Source organism: Accipiter gentilis, chromosome 1, assembly GCF_929443795.1.
Source record: "Accipiter gentilis chromosome 1, bAccGen1.1, whole genome shotgun sequence".
NCBI classification, from domain to species: Eukaryota; Metazoa; Chordata; class Aves; order Accipitriformes; family Accipitridae; genus Astur; species Astur gentilis.
The window spans coordinates 55396711-55413671 of record NC_064880.1 but is presented as its reverse complement, the minus strand read 5'-3'; the positions used below and the strand labels follow the sequence as shown (position 1 = coordinate 55413671).

The 16961-nt window shown below is 39.6% G+C and overlaps 1 protein-coding gene across 9 annotated transcripts in view; it reads left to right on the top strand.

Annotated features, from left to right (window-relative positions):
• The first annotated feature begins 314 nt into the window (after positions 1-314).
• The window catches only part of WDSUB1 (WD repeat, sterile alpha motif and U-box domain containing 1), a 45426-nt gene continuing 28779 nt past the window's right edge, over positions 315-16961 (top strand). For 4 of the 9 annotated variants that reach the window (XM_049816645.1, XM_049816652.1, XM_049816637.1 and 1 more), the window contains exons 1-6: positions 590-648; positions 5166-5587; positions 8787-8971; positions 13265-13357; positions 14171-14264; positions 16468-16501. In XM_049816645.1, the coding sequence (XP_049672602.1) occupies positions 646-648; positions 5166-5587; positions 8787-8971; positions 13265-13357; positions 14171-14264; positions 16468-16501 (831 nt within the window). In that variant the 5' untranslated portion in view covers positions 590-645. The other 5 variants (XM_049816603.1, XM_049816610.1, XM_049816619.1 and 2 more) reach the window with 5 other exon arrangements.

The following is a 16961-nucleotide window of genomic DNA, read 5'->3' as shown; positions in this document are numbered from 1 at the left end:
GTGGGAAGGGTTCGGACAAGAGGTGTGGGCGCAGCGGGGCGAAAGCAACATCCACGCCGACGCTGTTTCAGTGAGGGGAATGACGGAGGCAGCGAAGAGTCGGTTAAGGCGCAACGCCTTCTCCCCCTTCGGCCTTCGCGCCGTGGTGCAGCCCCGAGCAGGGGAAGCCAGCTCGGACTGCGCCACGCTGAGCGGGCGGGGGCGAGATTTGCGCGTGCGCAGCGATGCCGGCCTGGGCGGTGGGGGCGGGGGTGGGGCGCGCGGAAGGAGAGCGCCGCGGCGGGACGGGCGGGCGAAGGGTTCCGCAAGCGCGGTGCGCGGTGGTGTCTGTCCTCCCGTCTTTAGGGGGAGGGCCGGTGCTTAACGGAGGGTTCGCAGTGGCCCGCCGGGGCGCGGGCAGGCGGCGGCCGTTGGGCCGGGCCGGGCCGGGCCCGAGAGCGGCGGTTCGGGAGGCGGCGAGCCGCTCCCCTCAGCGGCGGCGGGCGTGACCTCTCGCTGCCGTTGCGGGAGGGCTGCGGTGGCGTTCCGCGCCGCTGCGGGCCCTGCCCGAGTGTTTGCCCCAAAGGCGCCATTAGAGTTGGAGGTGAGATACCGGCCGTCCTCTGGAGCCGTTTCCAGACTGCGTCTGCGGTGCAGCGACGTCAGATGGTGGTAGACTGTAGGCGATGATAAGAGGAAGGGGGTTGGCGGTAATGCCTAGAATTGCTTTTTCTGTGAGGGGCTGCTGGTGGCTTATGGGTTAGGAGAAAATTGTAATTGCTAGAGAAGGTAATGCTGTAGTGCTAAACGCCGCTTTGGTGACAAATGCTCCGGATTCTCGTTGCTCCCTCAGCCAGTTAAACTACTGATACCGAATCTTCTCATTCCTAGGTTTGCTTTTCTGCACTGAGCTCCCGAAAATCTCGTAACAGTGAGATTAAGGCCTTGTTCAGCCTCATCTTTCCAGATGCCAAGCTTTGTGTGACTCTTCGGTTTCTCGTAGTTGAAGGAAGTATGTTGATGTTCTTTCTACAGATAAGAGGTGGTGTTGACACTACTCAATCTGTTTAGTGGCTTTAGAGAGAATAGTAATAAAACTGGGAGAATCCTCAAGCTAAAATAGATCAGATCTTTAACTACACTGGCATACTCTGCCCTGCCTGAAGGGAAAAGGTATTTTGCCCTTATATATTCCTTGTGTCTCTATGTATACATATATACAAGTGTATGTATACATACGTTTATACATATTTATATGTCCACATATATATATGAACATATGTATGTATATATATTTATATGTAAAACCAAATCTGTCTGTGCGTGTATATATATAAACACACCTGTTTGTGGTTGCCTCTTAGCTTTGAAATTATCGTTCAGCATGAAGCACTTAGTCTGCTCTTTTAGATAACTTAATATAAATAGCATTACTGCTTCTGTTCAGCATAAACAACTTTTAAGAGTTTTAGGCACTTTCTTTTGGCTCTATGCTTCCTTTTTCTCAGGAAGCTTGGCTGTAATCTCCAGCATGGGGAGGAACTGGTTGGAATTTACCTTGTAGGGGCTTTCCTGGACATCAGGAGTGTAAATCGCTTGTCTGATGCTGAGATCTAAACTGGTCCCAGTAGTCTTAAGTACTGGGAAAATGTGAATAGAGTTAATCTTTTCTTTTGTTGTTTTGTGTAGCAGCAAATGCAATTTCCGGAGAGGTTCATATTCTGATTATCTTCTTCATAGTCACAATTTGACTAATTGTGTTACTCAGTATATAATATTTGACTTGTATGAAAATCAGGTCAGTTCTCTGACTGGCAACACAAGCATGTTGTTGGTATGACCCTGATGTTTTGCCATCACTAGTGTTGCTGCCTAACTCTGAAAGGTAGCAGAAATTTGAATTTGAATAAGCTGTTCAGGCCTGGAAAGGAAAATTTATCTTGGACTCAGGTCATCAAATCTTAGTGCTCGTCTGTGTTAGACCTGCAGATATGAATTTAGTATTTAATCTGTTTTTAGTCCAAAGAATATATACAATTGTCTACTCAGTTGTACTATAGCAAGGGCTCTAAATGCTGGTTTTTTAGAAGGAGCATATCAACTGTTGGATCTGCAGATTGCAAGGTATAATTCATTGGAACATATTTCAGCAAGCTCCAGATTAGAATAATTTCCAGGAGTCTTTTTGATACTGCTTCCTGTTTAAGTTTTTTGGGGGGTCAGTGATGACATGCAAACATAGTTTTTTGGAGTTGTAAGAAGAGAAGGAACGCTAAATACACATGGTTGTAGTTGTTGAAAGTGTTTATGTAAGAGTGTAAGATTATTTTTTGTATGCTCTTGGTATAGCTGAAGCATTGCTCTTGGGTCTATACCGTACTAATTGTATTCTGTTAGAGCAAAGGATAGTTGAGGACGAGTCTCACAATAATGAATTAAGGCGAATAAAGAGTGAACAGTATCTTTGACTGTTTGCTTCTGTAGGACTCTCCTAATGTTTACATTTTACTGTAAAACATTCTGAACAGGCAACCCTTGATTCTATGCTCAGTTATTCTATTTTTATTATCTCCACTTGCTTCTTTTTAGGCAAATTTGTACATTTGCTAGTACAAGACTTACATTTTTTCTGTTACATTCCAAACGATGGGGCCTCATCCTGGTTGCATCCTCTGTGCACTGTAGTACACAAATGTTAAAGAATACAGAAGATAAAAATGACAGAGCTTCTTGGCAGTATAAGGAAAGCACTGCGCTTGCACTGAACTGAAGTTTTTTCTAGCTGTCAGTTGATATTTCTGTCATAATGTTTTTAGTCTTTGTAAGTCTTCTGCAGTACTGAGTACTCCAAAGCCTGCCATTTTGCATTGGTTGCTGTATAAGCAGAGGCACAGCATTGCTGAGAGGGGATGTAAATGTTCTTTTTAATATTTGGAGATTGCAGGGGTAAGGAAATAAATCACCTTTTCCTTCCTTTGACGGGAGTCCCACACTTAGTCACCTAACCAGATCTCTCCAGGGCAAAAAAGTAGAACCTAGCCTGTGGTGATACAGATAATTTGATTTCACAAGAGTAGGGAAGATAATAGAAAGGAAGGTGCAGCAGCTCTTTCCCAGCAAATCAGTAGCTGTCACATCCCCAGACCATACCTGAGGTTAGCTTTTATTCTTTGCTCTTGCTTGCTTCCCATAGCCATTAGTTCAAAATAGCTGCTAGTATTTGGAAACAAAGACTAAGTGGACTTTTCTGTGATTCGTATTTCAGACCTAGCATACTTTTGTGGCCTGCTCCCAGCTAGCAATTTAGCATTTCATTCCTGGGCTCAGGTTTATAGAGGTGCGATGAAACATGTTACTGCTAATTCCATATTTTCACAAAAAAGTTTGTTGATGTGGATGGCTTGGAAGTGGATGCATGACACTTTCAGTTAAAGACAGGATGGTTTGAAAGCAAACACAAAGACACCTTGTAACTTTCATCCGAGATTGGTAGGTAAACTTACCAGGCTTTTTTCATTTAGATCGTATTTAATAAAAAATTATTGCTATCGTAATCTAGTAATTGGTATACTACTAATATACTAAGGTAGTAGCCCTCTACAATGGAGTAACTGCATCAGTGGACAAGGGAAGATGTACTGATGTCATCTACCTGGACTTCTGTAAGGCCTTTAACGTGGTACGAGACAACATCCTTGTCTCTAAATTAGATGGATTTGATGGATGGACTGTTAGAAGGATAAGGGGTTGGCTGGCTGGCTGTGTCCAAAGAGTTGCAATCAGTAGCTCAATGTCCAGTAACGAGTGGTGTCCCTCAAGGGTCCGTACTTCGAGCAATACTATTTGCTGTCTTCACCAGCGGCACAGGCAGTGGCATTGAGCACACCCTTGGCAAGTTCGCAGGTGACAGCAAGTTGAGTGGTGCAGTTGATTTGTTCGAGGGAAGGGGTGCCATTCAGAGGGAGCTTGGCAGGCTTGAGGAGCGGGCCAACTCGTGAAGTTCAAAAAGGCCGAGTGCAAGGTCCTGCACCTGGGTCAGGACAATCCCCAGTATCGGTACAGAATGGGGGATGAGTGGATTGAGACCAGCCCTGCAAAGGAGGACTTGGGAATATTGGTAGATGAAAAATGAGGTGTGAGCCAGCACTGTGTGCTTGCAGCCCAGAAATCCAGTCGTATCTTGGGTTGCATCAGAAGAAGCGTGGCCAGCAGGTTGAGGGAGGTGATTCTGCCCCTCTGCTCGGGTCTCATCAGACCCCACATGGAGCACTGCATCCAGCTCCGGGGTCCTCAGTACAAGAAAGACATGGACCTGTTAGAGCAGGGCTAGAGGATGGCCAAAAAGATGGTCATGGGGCAGGAACCCCTCTGCTACGAAGAAAGGCTGAGAGCACTGGGTTTGTTCAGCCCGGAGAAGACTCGACTCTGGGGAGACCTGAATGTGGCTTTTCAGTATATAAAGGGCGATCATAAGATAGAAAGAGAGAGACTTTTTACCAGGGCCTGCAGTGAGCGGACAAGGAGCAGTGGTTTTAAACTGAAAGAGGGTAGGTTTAGATTGGGTGTAAGGAAGGCATTCTTTACTATGAGGCTGGTGAGACACTGGAGCAGAGAAGCTGTGGGTGCCCCACCCCTGGAAATGTTGGATGGTGCTCTGAGCAACCTGGTCTAGTGGAAGGTGTCCCTGCTCATGGCAGGGGGTTGGACTAGATGATCTCTAAAGGTCCCTTCCAACCCAAACCATTCTATGCTTCTATATTCCTGCTGCAACCCTAATTAATGCTTTGTCTTGTACAGTGTCCGTTTACTCCATTGTGTCTAGTGTAGATGCAAATAATAACAAATTTGAACAGTGAACTTTTTAGTATAAATGAAATAACTAGAATAACTTGTTTTGTTATTGCTATAAGACCAAGTAGCTACTATGTAGTCTTGCATGTTATACTGCAAAATTGCAAGTTGACGTTAAAAGTTTAGATATGTTAATTCTAACCAAGTCGTAAACCCCTCATCTCATTGCTGTGATTAATCTCTGATTTATGTTGAAGATAAAACAATGCTTAGATGGAAAATCTGCCTCTGCAAATGAATTTATTATTTTTTTCCTAGTGAATGTGTCTTGTTAAGGTGGTATGTTTCATTTATGAAATAGGAGAGATAAGACTAACTCTTAAACTTTTTTTCAGATATTTTTGTTGAAAGTAGATAAAATGGCGATGTTAATTCACACTTTATCAGATCATAGTGATGATGTCAACTACTGTGCTTTCTCATCATCGTGCTTGGCTACTTGTTCCATGGACAAAACAATTCGTGTTTATTCTTTAAACAACTTTACTGAGCTTCCATACTCGCCTTTAAAAGGTCATACGTATGCTGTCCACTGCTGCTGCTTCTCTCCATCAGGACACGTTTTAGCTTCTTGTTCAACAGATGGCACTACCATGGTTTGGGACACTCGCAATGGTCGGATGCTGGCAGTGCTAGAGCAGCCCAGTGGCAGTCCTGTTAGAGTCTGCCGATTTTCTCCTGAGTCCACATATCTAGTGTCAGGGGCAGCGGATGGGAGTGTAGTTCTTTGGAACATGCAGTCATTGAAACTGTACAGGTGAGTGCCAAATATTTTTTTGACAGCCTTGTTTACAATGACAAGAATATAATTTAAGTAGTATGCTGTACTGTGTACAAGACTTGCAGACTTACACCACTGATTGATATCGCAAAGAAACAGGAATAGGATTTAGAAAACCAAAAGATTATCAATAGGAGAGGGAGATGTGCAAAGTCCCGTCCCGTGTCGTCCCACCCCCCCCCCCTTTTTTTTTCAAGTTAAACAATGCAAACTTGAGAAACTTTAATTTTTACTGTTATCTTTCATCTAAATCCTGGGGGTTTTTAAGTTCGTGGAAGTGTTTTCATTGATTTAACATGAAATCAGGATGCATTGCACACTGCATGCATCTGGTTTCTAGACAGTGGATCAACAAAGTATGGTACATAATATACAGTTAGTTAGTGGAGCCTGACTGTGCTGTGTGCCTTACACTGCATTATACATAGTGGTATTTAATTACAAGGTTATTTGGAGTCCAGGAAGGTCTTAGAATCTTGATAGTAACCCAGCAATCAAAGAGTTTATAAACTATTGACATAGCCTGAAACCATACAGTTTAAGACATAACAGTGACAGAAAGGACTGTTCAAATAAACATTTGAAACAAAGCAGATGAGCATTTTTAGTGGTGTTGCACAGTGAAAGGCGTGAACCTTAAAGTGATCTTCAAAGTCCTCCTCCACACATCTATATTTCAGTAAAGTCTTCAGGCCAGTTGTAATCTATACTTAGGCAAGATGTTATTTAGGTTTTAGAGCAGTAATTACACAGCATCTCTCTAAAGTTAGGAATGAAGTAAGAATTTGAGAGAATTGATGAGATGTTTCACTCGGGATGAGGGAGCTGCCATTTCTGAAAGCCAAACTTGTTTGGTTTTGGTAATCCCTTGTCAAGCATGTTACTGCTTTTGTGGCCTCTCTACCTTTGCCTTCCACAGCAGTGATTTAGATTGGAACTGTAAAATTTTTCAAAATTATTGATTTTAGTTATCTGAAATCATGTCCATAAACAGAATTCTAATAGATTTTTGCCACCTTGTTGTTTGTAATGCATACAGAAACACTGAAATGGTTGTTTTGTTTTCTGAGAGTAAAGAGGTATTGTTATGTATTTTTTCTTAGTTTTCTCTTTAAGAAAAATGAGGAATTAGTATTCTGAAGTCTAAGGATTTATTTATTTTGAGGTATTACTAGTGAGGAGGTTCTTTTTTTTTAATTCAGAATACTTGTTAGTGATGGGGGAAAACCCAGAAATACTAAAAATACTAAAAAGCATAAAAGTATATGCTATTAATATATGCAGTGATGCATATTTTAGACCTACATCCTTAATTTCTTCTTAGTTGAATGGTGGATGTATAATGTGTAGAGACTATATTGTTGTTTTAAGAAATTATTCTACTTCGGTGTCTCCATTGTCAAGAAACAAGAAAGAACTTGAACAGTCCCATCCCCTTCACTTTTAAAGTTCATTTCAAAGTGTTAACATGCCAACAGTAGTCAGCGTAACTTTAACTGTATATACTTTGGGATGTGTGTGTATATATATTTTCAGCTGATTAATTTTTTTTATTATTATTGTCATTTGTAATTGCAGATAGAAAAGTGCACCTGTTTCATTTTCTTAAAGCTGAGATCAGTATTACTTAGAAATGATCAAGGTACTTAAAAATTATGTCAGAGGATTTTAGTTAACCGTCTAATGTCAGTCTGTGGTCTGCTGTTTCATTTGCAAGTTGATTGTGTAGATGCTAAAAAAGAGAACACCTTTTACCACACTGTTATGTCATTTGACTAAATATATGGATGGTAATTAAAACAAAGGTATCCAGTTACTTCTTATCAGCTCAACTGTTGTAACTGACTGCCCGTTCAAATTGTGAAGATGGCTATTTAGAACATCTCTATGATGGATACGAACAACATGAAAGCAAGTTAATTTATGCGTTTTTCTTTCCTGTTCAGTAGTTATGATACTGATATCTGGCCTGAAAGTCTTCAATGCATTCTCTGAACATGTATAGTACTATTTATTTTACTGTTACATTTTTCAGAGCAGAATCTGCAGCTTTTTGTGTGAAAGAAGGAAAGTTTTAAAAGCTGCACTAAGGAAAAAGGATTGTACATATAAAAATGAGAAGCACTGTAGTGTATTTGATAGTATTCTTAATGATAGAATTAAGGGAGTCAGTGATTTTTTGAAGGTCTTGGTCTGAATAGAGAGACTTAGAGGAAAGTTTATTGACTTCTGTGGCATTGTTTGACACCTCTGGCGGTAAATAAAATCTCTATCAGCAAGAGAGAATGAGCAGTTGTTCTACAAAATACAATGACAGAGTAAATAAAACCGACGTTTCTTGCTGTATGACTGTTGCTTATGGCTGTGATTTTTCTCCTGTACTTAAAGATTCATCTATGCATGCTGGGCTGCATCTTGTGTCCATTAAAAGGAGTGAGACGCTTTCAGTTGACTTTAGGTTACTATCAGATAACCTAGAGGATGTTAGGTTGACCCCACTTACTTCCCAAGGATTGACCATACTTCCGTATCTGCTAGGAATTTTCTTCTAAGATCAGTTTTATAAAGTGCTTTGGCCGACTTAGTTAAAATACAAAAGTCATTTTTTTCACATTGCTTTCTTTTGTATATGAGTAGTCCAAAATTAACCCTATATCTTAAATCACAAAGTAATCTACTCAGCTACAGCTTATCATATAGATTAGTAGGTGTTCTGTTTTGTCTTTAAAACCAGAACAGAACAAATTGTGGGTGTCTCTTTTTTTCCCATTTGTATACATGTAAACCTGAGTTATGATAGTTGTGTATTTATCTTTGACTTTTAAAATCTATCCTGCCATAGAATTTTAACAGTGCATTATGCCTTTCACATGGTAAGTCCATGCAGATTGTCTTTAGTTTGAAAATTATTTTATCACTCAGTTAAAATTATTACCTTGGGGAGCCATCTCACATTTTTCCTCCTGCGGTCAAAGATCAGGTCCTGGTTCCTGCAGCTATGCTTATTTTGCATCTCTGTCCACAGTTGGTGTGAGTTTCTCTCCCTGCTGTTACCAAGTTTCAAAGTGCAAAACTCAGAACACTTTGGCTTATTGTATAAGATTGCATTTGAGAGATCACTTCTTCAGAATATTACTTATTCTAAATTGAAATCCTGTGTACTTTTGCTTTTCAGATCTGGGAATGTTAAAGATGGTTCTTTGGTGGCCTGTGCATTTTCTCCTAATGGAAGTTTCTTTGTCACTGGATCATCGTGTGGTGATTTAACCTTTTGGGATGATAAAATGAGATGCCTGTATAATGAAAAAGCACATGATCTTGGCGTTACCTGCTGTGATATTTCTTCGCAGCCAATTTCTGGTTAGTTACTGGACTTGTCAGGGGAGGAACATGGAAAAAAGAGTTGCTTTATTTCTCTCTAGCTCTTGTTTTCATATTCTTTTTGTCATCACTGCTCAAGATAACAAATGACATTGGGAAGAGCTGATGTTTTAGAATATTCTGAATATTCTTAAGTAAAAGTTGTGGTCAGGTTGATGACAAGGAATATACTAGGTCAACAAACAAGGTGATAAGCATGCTTATGATAGCTTTCAGTAGTTAATTATCCTGTCAGGATTTTGGAAAATGTTTGGGCAGTGTCTGTAAGTGAAGCCTATCTCCCGGGGCTAACAAGGGTGTTAGAAGATGTTGTGCTTGTTTACCATTCCCACTTTACTCTTTCACACTTCGCTTCCCCAAGGGGCAGGACCAGATTAAAGCAATGCAGAGAACTGAACTCCTAATAGACTGAATGCTTGAGCTGTGGGATGTGAATAGATAGATTGTTTTCCTGCACCTGACTTTCTCAGATGGAGAAATTTGGGGGAGCAGTGAGCCCAGAATTTCATGTGTCCCACTAAAATGTTTTACAGCTATTTTTGCAATTGAGTTTTGTCATTATGTGCTTCTTCATGGTTGTGATGGGCAAGAACTTCTTTTTTTTTTTTTCTTTTGAGAATGAAATCTGATATTCTTGTATGTATTTGGGTATTGAGATCAAAAACATAAAGCACGCATAGTGTAGGTCCTTCTCAAGGCTGCATTGCATGTTATGTTCAGTTTTCATTTATTTCACATTTGTAAGGCTTTCTGTGGAACTAAAATAATTAGAACATAGGTTTCTCTATATGCAAAACCATGTATACTGAAAATTGCATATTTAAACTTCTAGCTCTCTTAGGGAAAGCTTTGCATTTGTGTGTACAGGCTTTTAAAATTATTGTTGTATTTTAACCCCGGTGGGCAGCTCAGCCCCCGGCAGCAGCTCACTCACTCCCCTCTCAGTGAGATGGGGAGAGAATTGAAGGGTAAAAGTGCAAAAACTCATGGGTTACGATAAAGACAGTTTAATAGAGAAAGCAAAAGCTGCATGTGCAAGCAAAGCAAAAGAAGGCATTCATTCACCACTTCCCATCGGGAAGCAGGTGTTCAGCCATTTCCAGGAAAGCAGGGATTCGTCACGCATAACAGTGGCTTGGAAAGGCAAATGCCGTAACTTCAAATGTCCTCTCTTTTTCCCTCAGCTTTTATTGCTGAGCGGGATGCCACGTGGTACGGGATAACCCTTTGGTCAGTTGGGGGTCAGCTCTCATGGCTGTGCCCCCCCCCCCCCCCCCCCCCCCCCCCCCGGCAGCCCCAGCTCCTTGTGCATCCCCAGCCTGCTGGCTGGCAGCACAAGGTGAGGAGCAGAACAGCCCCTGGTGCTGTGCAAGCACCGCTCGGCTTCTGACACATCTAACACATCTCTCTGCTACCAACGCTGCTTTGGTCACAAATACAAAGTACAGCACCATAGGAGCTACTATCCCAGCCCAAACCAGTACAATTATGTCATGACACAGCCTTTTTATATAACTTTGTGGGAATACAGAAGAGTTGCATGTCTTAAGCTTACATAGCTTGTATAGTAGGAAGAAACTTCTGCACAAAAAAGAAGTTCTATTTGAAATATCCTGGTAGAAGTTAATTGCGGTACAGGAAAGTGTCATAGCCGAACAACCAAATATAGGACATTCTGAATATAAGAGTCTGAAAAGCTGGAAGGTTAATTTGTATAAATTTTTGTCAGGTGAAAGTATTCAATAAATAGTTAGAAAATCACATAGTCATCTGCTTTTGATGGAGGTTGGGAAATTGGGCAGGAGCATCATCAGATTTCAGAAGTAATGCTGTAACTTGTCTTAACAACCTTGTAGGAATACTTCTGTGCTTTCCGGATCTACTATGGAGACAAAGTGGTCTCCGTAAAGATATGGAGGCTTCTATCTTCAGAGTACATGAGCTGCTCTTTCAAAGGTACCAAAAATTATAACTGAGCAGCCACTTACATCTTTTAGTGCTAAACACAGCAATAAGTTCTCCTGTCTGGGTACCACCTTGCTTAAGGTGGTACAGAGCAGGAAGAAAGCAGAAGAAGCAGGGAAAAAAGGACAGAAGCAGGAGAAAGCTGAGGGAGTAGGATGTGAGCATATACTGCAGTACAGAGAATTAGTGACTGACGATATCAAATCCATCAAATGTGTGTCCACTGAAAGGTGTTGGGACAGCACTGAATTAATCTGTCACAACAGAAAGGGGATTAATCTTTAAATAGCACCAATGGATCTTTCTGGTGAAAATACCACACAAAAAACTCCATCATGAACTAAGAGTTGCATCTGAGGGCAAAGGAACACGTTGAAGCTGAAACAGATCAGAGTGTAATTTCCACTACACTATTTCCTGTTGATATTATACTTTTGGTTTAAAAAAAAGTATGTTGCCAACCCTTCAGCCTTCTGCCAAGATAGAGAGAAATAGGCAAGAAAGCAAGTATTTCCTACACCGTGGATTTTTGTAGCTGATTTGTGGTCATTCTTAATTTTATTTAAGCCAAATGTTATTGAAAGTCAACATTTTTCCTTTTTGTGTGTTGCTGTTTAATCACCAAGGATTGAAACTTCTGGGATTATTGGCAGGTTTAACACGTTACAAAATCCATAGAAGCAGTGCTTATCCAGTACAATTACAAGCTGGTTTTAGATTGAGACTCTTCACCTACTTAATTCAGAGCAAAATTAGAACCAGAGTGTCTGATCGGTTCTTTGTGCTTTAGACTATTTGTAACAGGTGATTCTCCTATTTTTAAAGTGGATTCACAGTTGCGTAGAAGCTCGTCAGATCTAGAGCAGTTGTAATGCTGTGTCGGCTTTCCTGTCCGACTGCGAAGTTTCAGTGCTACCCTGCTCCTGAATAAGTAAACTTCAGTGAAATTATGTAGCGATACTGGTGAAAAATTGGTGTGTCTTGCTAAAGTTTTCTAGTGAACCTCAGTGGAAGACAGTGTAGTCCTCCTCTGAGTTATCCCAAAGAGCTCTGCCTGTGCAAAACTGTAATATCCCATTAACAAGTTGGTAACTTGTAAAATAACATCGAAGTCTGTGCATCATGACAGAATTCTGACCCAGTTTCCAAGTAACGTGTTCTGAGTTACCAAGAGACATGTGTTTTTACAACATGATAGCTAATACATGCTACTCATCAGTCTGTAAGACCCAAGTCTTACACTGTAAAATCCTTGTAAAAGTGATGCACTTTGATGCTTTAGTGTTTAACAAGTCCTAAGATTTGCCACAGTTGTAATAGCTCTGATCCTGTGAACAAACAGCTGTATGTATACAAGGGGTTTATTGTGATAACCATATGAAATTAAAATATACTTTATGTGGTAGAAAAATGGAGATAAAATCACTGGGGTTATTTTGTAAGACACTTGACAGTAAATATTTTGACATCTCTGGTAACTACAGGGCTGGTAAGATGAGCTCTTAAAATGTCTGTTGCGATTTTCTGATTTCCAGCTTTAATCCTGGTGATTCTTGTAGGAATTCTAAGACTTGGAACTGGCAGAGGTAATGCCACTGAAGGATTGTTATGGTGACTTGTGTCAGGCTGGTATGCCAGCTCAGTGGAGTAGCAGAGCAGAAATATTTTGTCACAGGACTTAAGAATAATAATAAAAAATTGATAATGGGCTGAAACAACACATTTAGAATGGAACATGATAGTTCAGAAATGTTCATGTCCACTGAATAGAGAGGGCAAAGCTATGAAACTGTTACTTTGTATTTCATCTTTAATGCAGTATTTCTCGAGTGGTTGGCTGGACTGCAGTCATGAAACATCACTTAGTTTATAAAAATGAAAAGTTGAGCATTTAAAATTATGAAAATAGCCTGTCAGATACTCTCAAATTTTGTACACGCGTATGTGGTTAAGTTTGAGAACTACTGAACTGTAGAAGAAATGGATATAATCATATAATTTAGGTTAAAAGACTATATTGTTGCACTCGGTAGATAGAAGAATCAAACATTTACCATCATGAAAAAAAATACGAGCACAGTTCTGGTCCTCATGTACTTGTTCAGGAAACAGTGTAACAGTGACACTTATTTCTTACTTCTACATGGTTTTACAACTTCTGCAATTATTTTTATTAACGCTTTTTAAAAGTAGTACTGAGATTAAGGAAATTTACCAAATTCCAGTGTAAGAATGCTGATGTAGTTTACTGATATGCTGTTATTTTCAGTGCTTCTGATTCCTATTAATATATTTGAATTTTATCAGATGGTGAACATGGATTCAGATACTTCCAGATGGCTTCTTGTGGTCAAGATAATCAGATCAAACTCTGGCTTGTTTTGTTTGCAGATTTCTTAGGTGTGTATAGTGTGGTTTTTTCATATTCCAATGTCTTAAGTCTTTAGTGACAATTTACATCTAATGTCAAATTTATACTGCTGTCATGGATTCACAGCCAAACTAACCACAAGTTTAAAGTTTTCTTTTAATTGTTTAGCAGGAGAGCAGCTAAGGCATGCGGCACTTTGTGACATTAGGCCCTGTAAATTTTCTTTAGTGATCTGTTTATCAATAATTGTAAAAGTAAAGATTTAAAAAAAAAATAAATTCCCCCAGTTCTGTCAAACTTAATGTTATGATAAACACTTGGTTTTAATTAGCATTTTTATCTTTTGGTAACCAGTAATGTTTCTACTGTGGCCTTTGAGCAGGTTGATAGGTTGAAACCTCTTAATCTGCCAGGCCAGGGAGAGGTTTCCTTTCATTTTTCAGTACATCTTAGCCCTTGAGCAAGAGCTGGAGAAATGAAAACAGTGTTGGCTCCTGCTAAAACTGCGATGTAGATGTGTGACTGCTATGTAGAGACTAAGTGGATGGCCAAGAACATCTTCAGTGGGTATTTTTTTTTTTGCAATGTCTTTTATATAGAAGTCTGTAATGATTACTACTGTGTGTACAGATACACATTTAATTATCTAAAACAGTTAGACATGCTAAGACTACAAAGTGAGGAAGTCAAATTAAGTTGTCTCCGTGATCTTTTATCCCCTTTTTTGTAGACAGTATGTCACAGAGTCAGATCTTTGGTGCAGCTTTAAGCTTCTGAAAGCAGCTTGTCTTATACCTTGTCAAATACGTCCATATGTAATAATTTACTTTTTGTATTTTTAGGTGTTGAATTGAAATATAAATGCACATTGAATGGACATTCTGCCCCAGTTCTGGCTTGTGCATTTTCTTATGATGGGCAGATGTTAGTTTCAGGGTAAGCAGTATCTTTTACTTGTTTTAATTTCACACAGATGGCTGTCCAGGTTCATGCTTCAGTATTGTAAAACAGAAACTTCAGAAGAGTTGGAGATTTCAAAATGTATTTCCAGTAATTAAGGAAAAGTTCTGTGACCTCCAAAACTATTGAAGTGTCTTTCCAATTGGTCTTTGTGGGTGATTGAGTTTGAAATTTAGCATGTTGCAAGCTCTGTTCTCTTGAGTATTGTAATGAGATTCATGATTTCCTGGTTTTGGGGCATTTATGAGGTCTTTCCTGTGGATACTCTAGCATCTGTTAAAAATACAAATCTACATTGCAGTCTTGCCATCTCTTTGGGACACCATTTAGGATTTCCTTCTCACTCACTCACTGACTTTTGGGAGCTTTTTAGAAAGTTAAATATCTTGAGATTTTTGTCTTTGATAGATTTGGTTGAAATTAAAACTTCCCTCACTGATCCACACTCAGAGTATGGCAACATAAGCCTTTTTTCAATAAAAAGTGCACGACTGAGATAACTGTAGACCTGTGTTGTTGAAGTCAGCCCTATACAGAACAATGGTTAAGACCCCAAAATTAATCAGACACCATCAGTTAAAGACTAGTATTATTAGTATTTGTTAGAGGGTGGTAAGGGAGTTGGCAGTATCCTTGCAAGGTCACTCTGTTATGTTTGAAACACCCAGGGGAGTGATGGGAAGATTCCTGATAACTGAAAGGAGGCAAATGTCACACTTAACCTCCAAGCAGGGCAAGGTGGAGGATCCAGGCAAGTACAGGCCAGTCAGCCTAACTCTACTCTCTGAGAAGGTTATGGAGCAAATCATTCCAGTGGGATTGGAAGCCATTTCCAAGCACAACATGTTTGGGGAAAGCAGCAGGAATTGAACAAGGGCAAAGTGAGCCTGACCAACCTGACTGCCTCCTGTGATGAGAAGGTTGGCTGTGTAAACAGAGGGAGAGCAGTGTCGTTTTACACCTCAGCTTTAGCAAGGCTTTTGATGTGGTCTCCCAATGTAGTCTTGTAACCAAGTTGGGGAGATACAGACCAGAAAAGTGGATATAAGTTGTGTAGAAAAATGATGGGACTGTCAGGCTCAAATGGTTGTTGGTGATCAGGAGCATGAAGATAAACTGACAGCTGGGTTACTAGTGGATTTCCTCAGGGATCAAGCTATTGAAAGAAGAAATTATAAATGAGGGAGATGTAATAATTTATGGTTTTATGAATATTAATGACTGTATGCTTTCATTCTGCGCTTCTTATGAACAGTACTTAATCACTTCTAAACTGTTTAAGTGGCAACTTGAAATAACAAAACGATTCAACTCTAAATATTAATTGTCTTTTTTATGAAGACTTTCTAAATCGAAATGGAAAAACTGACGTCTTGCAAAGGAAGAAGGAAAGTCTACAATAGCCAGCAAATAAACTTAAAACTATACAAACCCCAGGAGACAATAGCTTGCTCTGACAGTTTACTTTGTATTCTTTTTAAGGGAGTCTTTTTCAGTATTTGAAGATTGTTGTGAATGTTTGTGATCTAGAGTTATTTTATTTTCCATTAGACATACAGATTATTGTTTCCACTTATATTGTTGTTAAGGGAAATGTCTATCCTGTAAAGTCTTTCAGGAAATGCTGCTGTCATGGTAAATAACTATGCATTTTGTATTTCATGAAATAGTTTATGTATTGATTGCATTGCAACACTATATTTTATGTATTGCATTGCACTACTTCCTCTAGCCTGGTTTGCAGATGTAAAGGTTTCCAAGATAAATACAAGTGCTGGGAGTAGCTCATGGATAGCCAGAATCTGTGTCTCTGCTTTACAGATACTGCTTGCAGAGGCATAAAGTAGATGCGGTACAGACAGTGGAGAGCAGTGGGAGTGGGGGGCCAGTTTGCATAAGCCTTATGCAAATCCTCCACATCAGAAATTCTCATGGAAGTGCAGAGTTTTCGTATTTAACTACTGGTTTTTATATCACGCTGGATGTAGAGCTAATCAGTGTTGTTTTAAGGTGGGCATGGGGGGGGGGAGGGGCTAGTTAACTAAGCTTTTCATAAAGCGGTGTATCTGTTTGCTCTTATTTTGTTTGTGAAAAAGGTTTTTTTCTTCCTCTTAATTAAAAGTGGTGCCCTTTTTCCTCTCTGCATCATTTTAATGTCGATGTGTTTTTTTTTTAAAAGGTCTGTGGACAAGTGCGTCATAATATATGAAACTGTAAGTATAGCATAGTGCAAGATCATTCCTTGGATTGGTGTCTTTAAATGTCAGCGCTGCTTCTGCAGTGTCTTATCAACGTAAAAAAATATTGAAGAATAGAAACTATATAAACCCAAAATACTGACTGTGCATTTGGGGGCGGGAGGGTGGGAAGGAGTTTGAAGAAAAATGTCTCTCGAGAATTGATCTCACTTTTTATTTAAATTTCTTTGAGGGGTTTGTTATTTGATTTCTCTACAGTACAGTATTACTCAATGAATTCCATACTTACATGTTATCTTCATATTGAAGTAGGATTTTTTATTATCCTAAATCTATCTTGGCTTCCAAAGCAAGTACTGTAGCTTTTGATATAAAATCGTGAATTGTGATCATAGAAATTTTTTAGTTAATTATATATTAAGTGCACATAAAGTAGAAGCATAATAAAGAATTCAGGAAAATATTTATGTTAAAT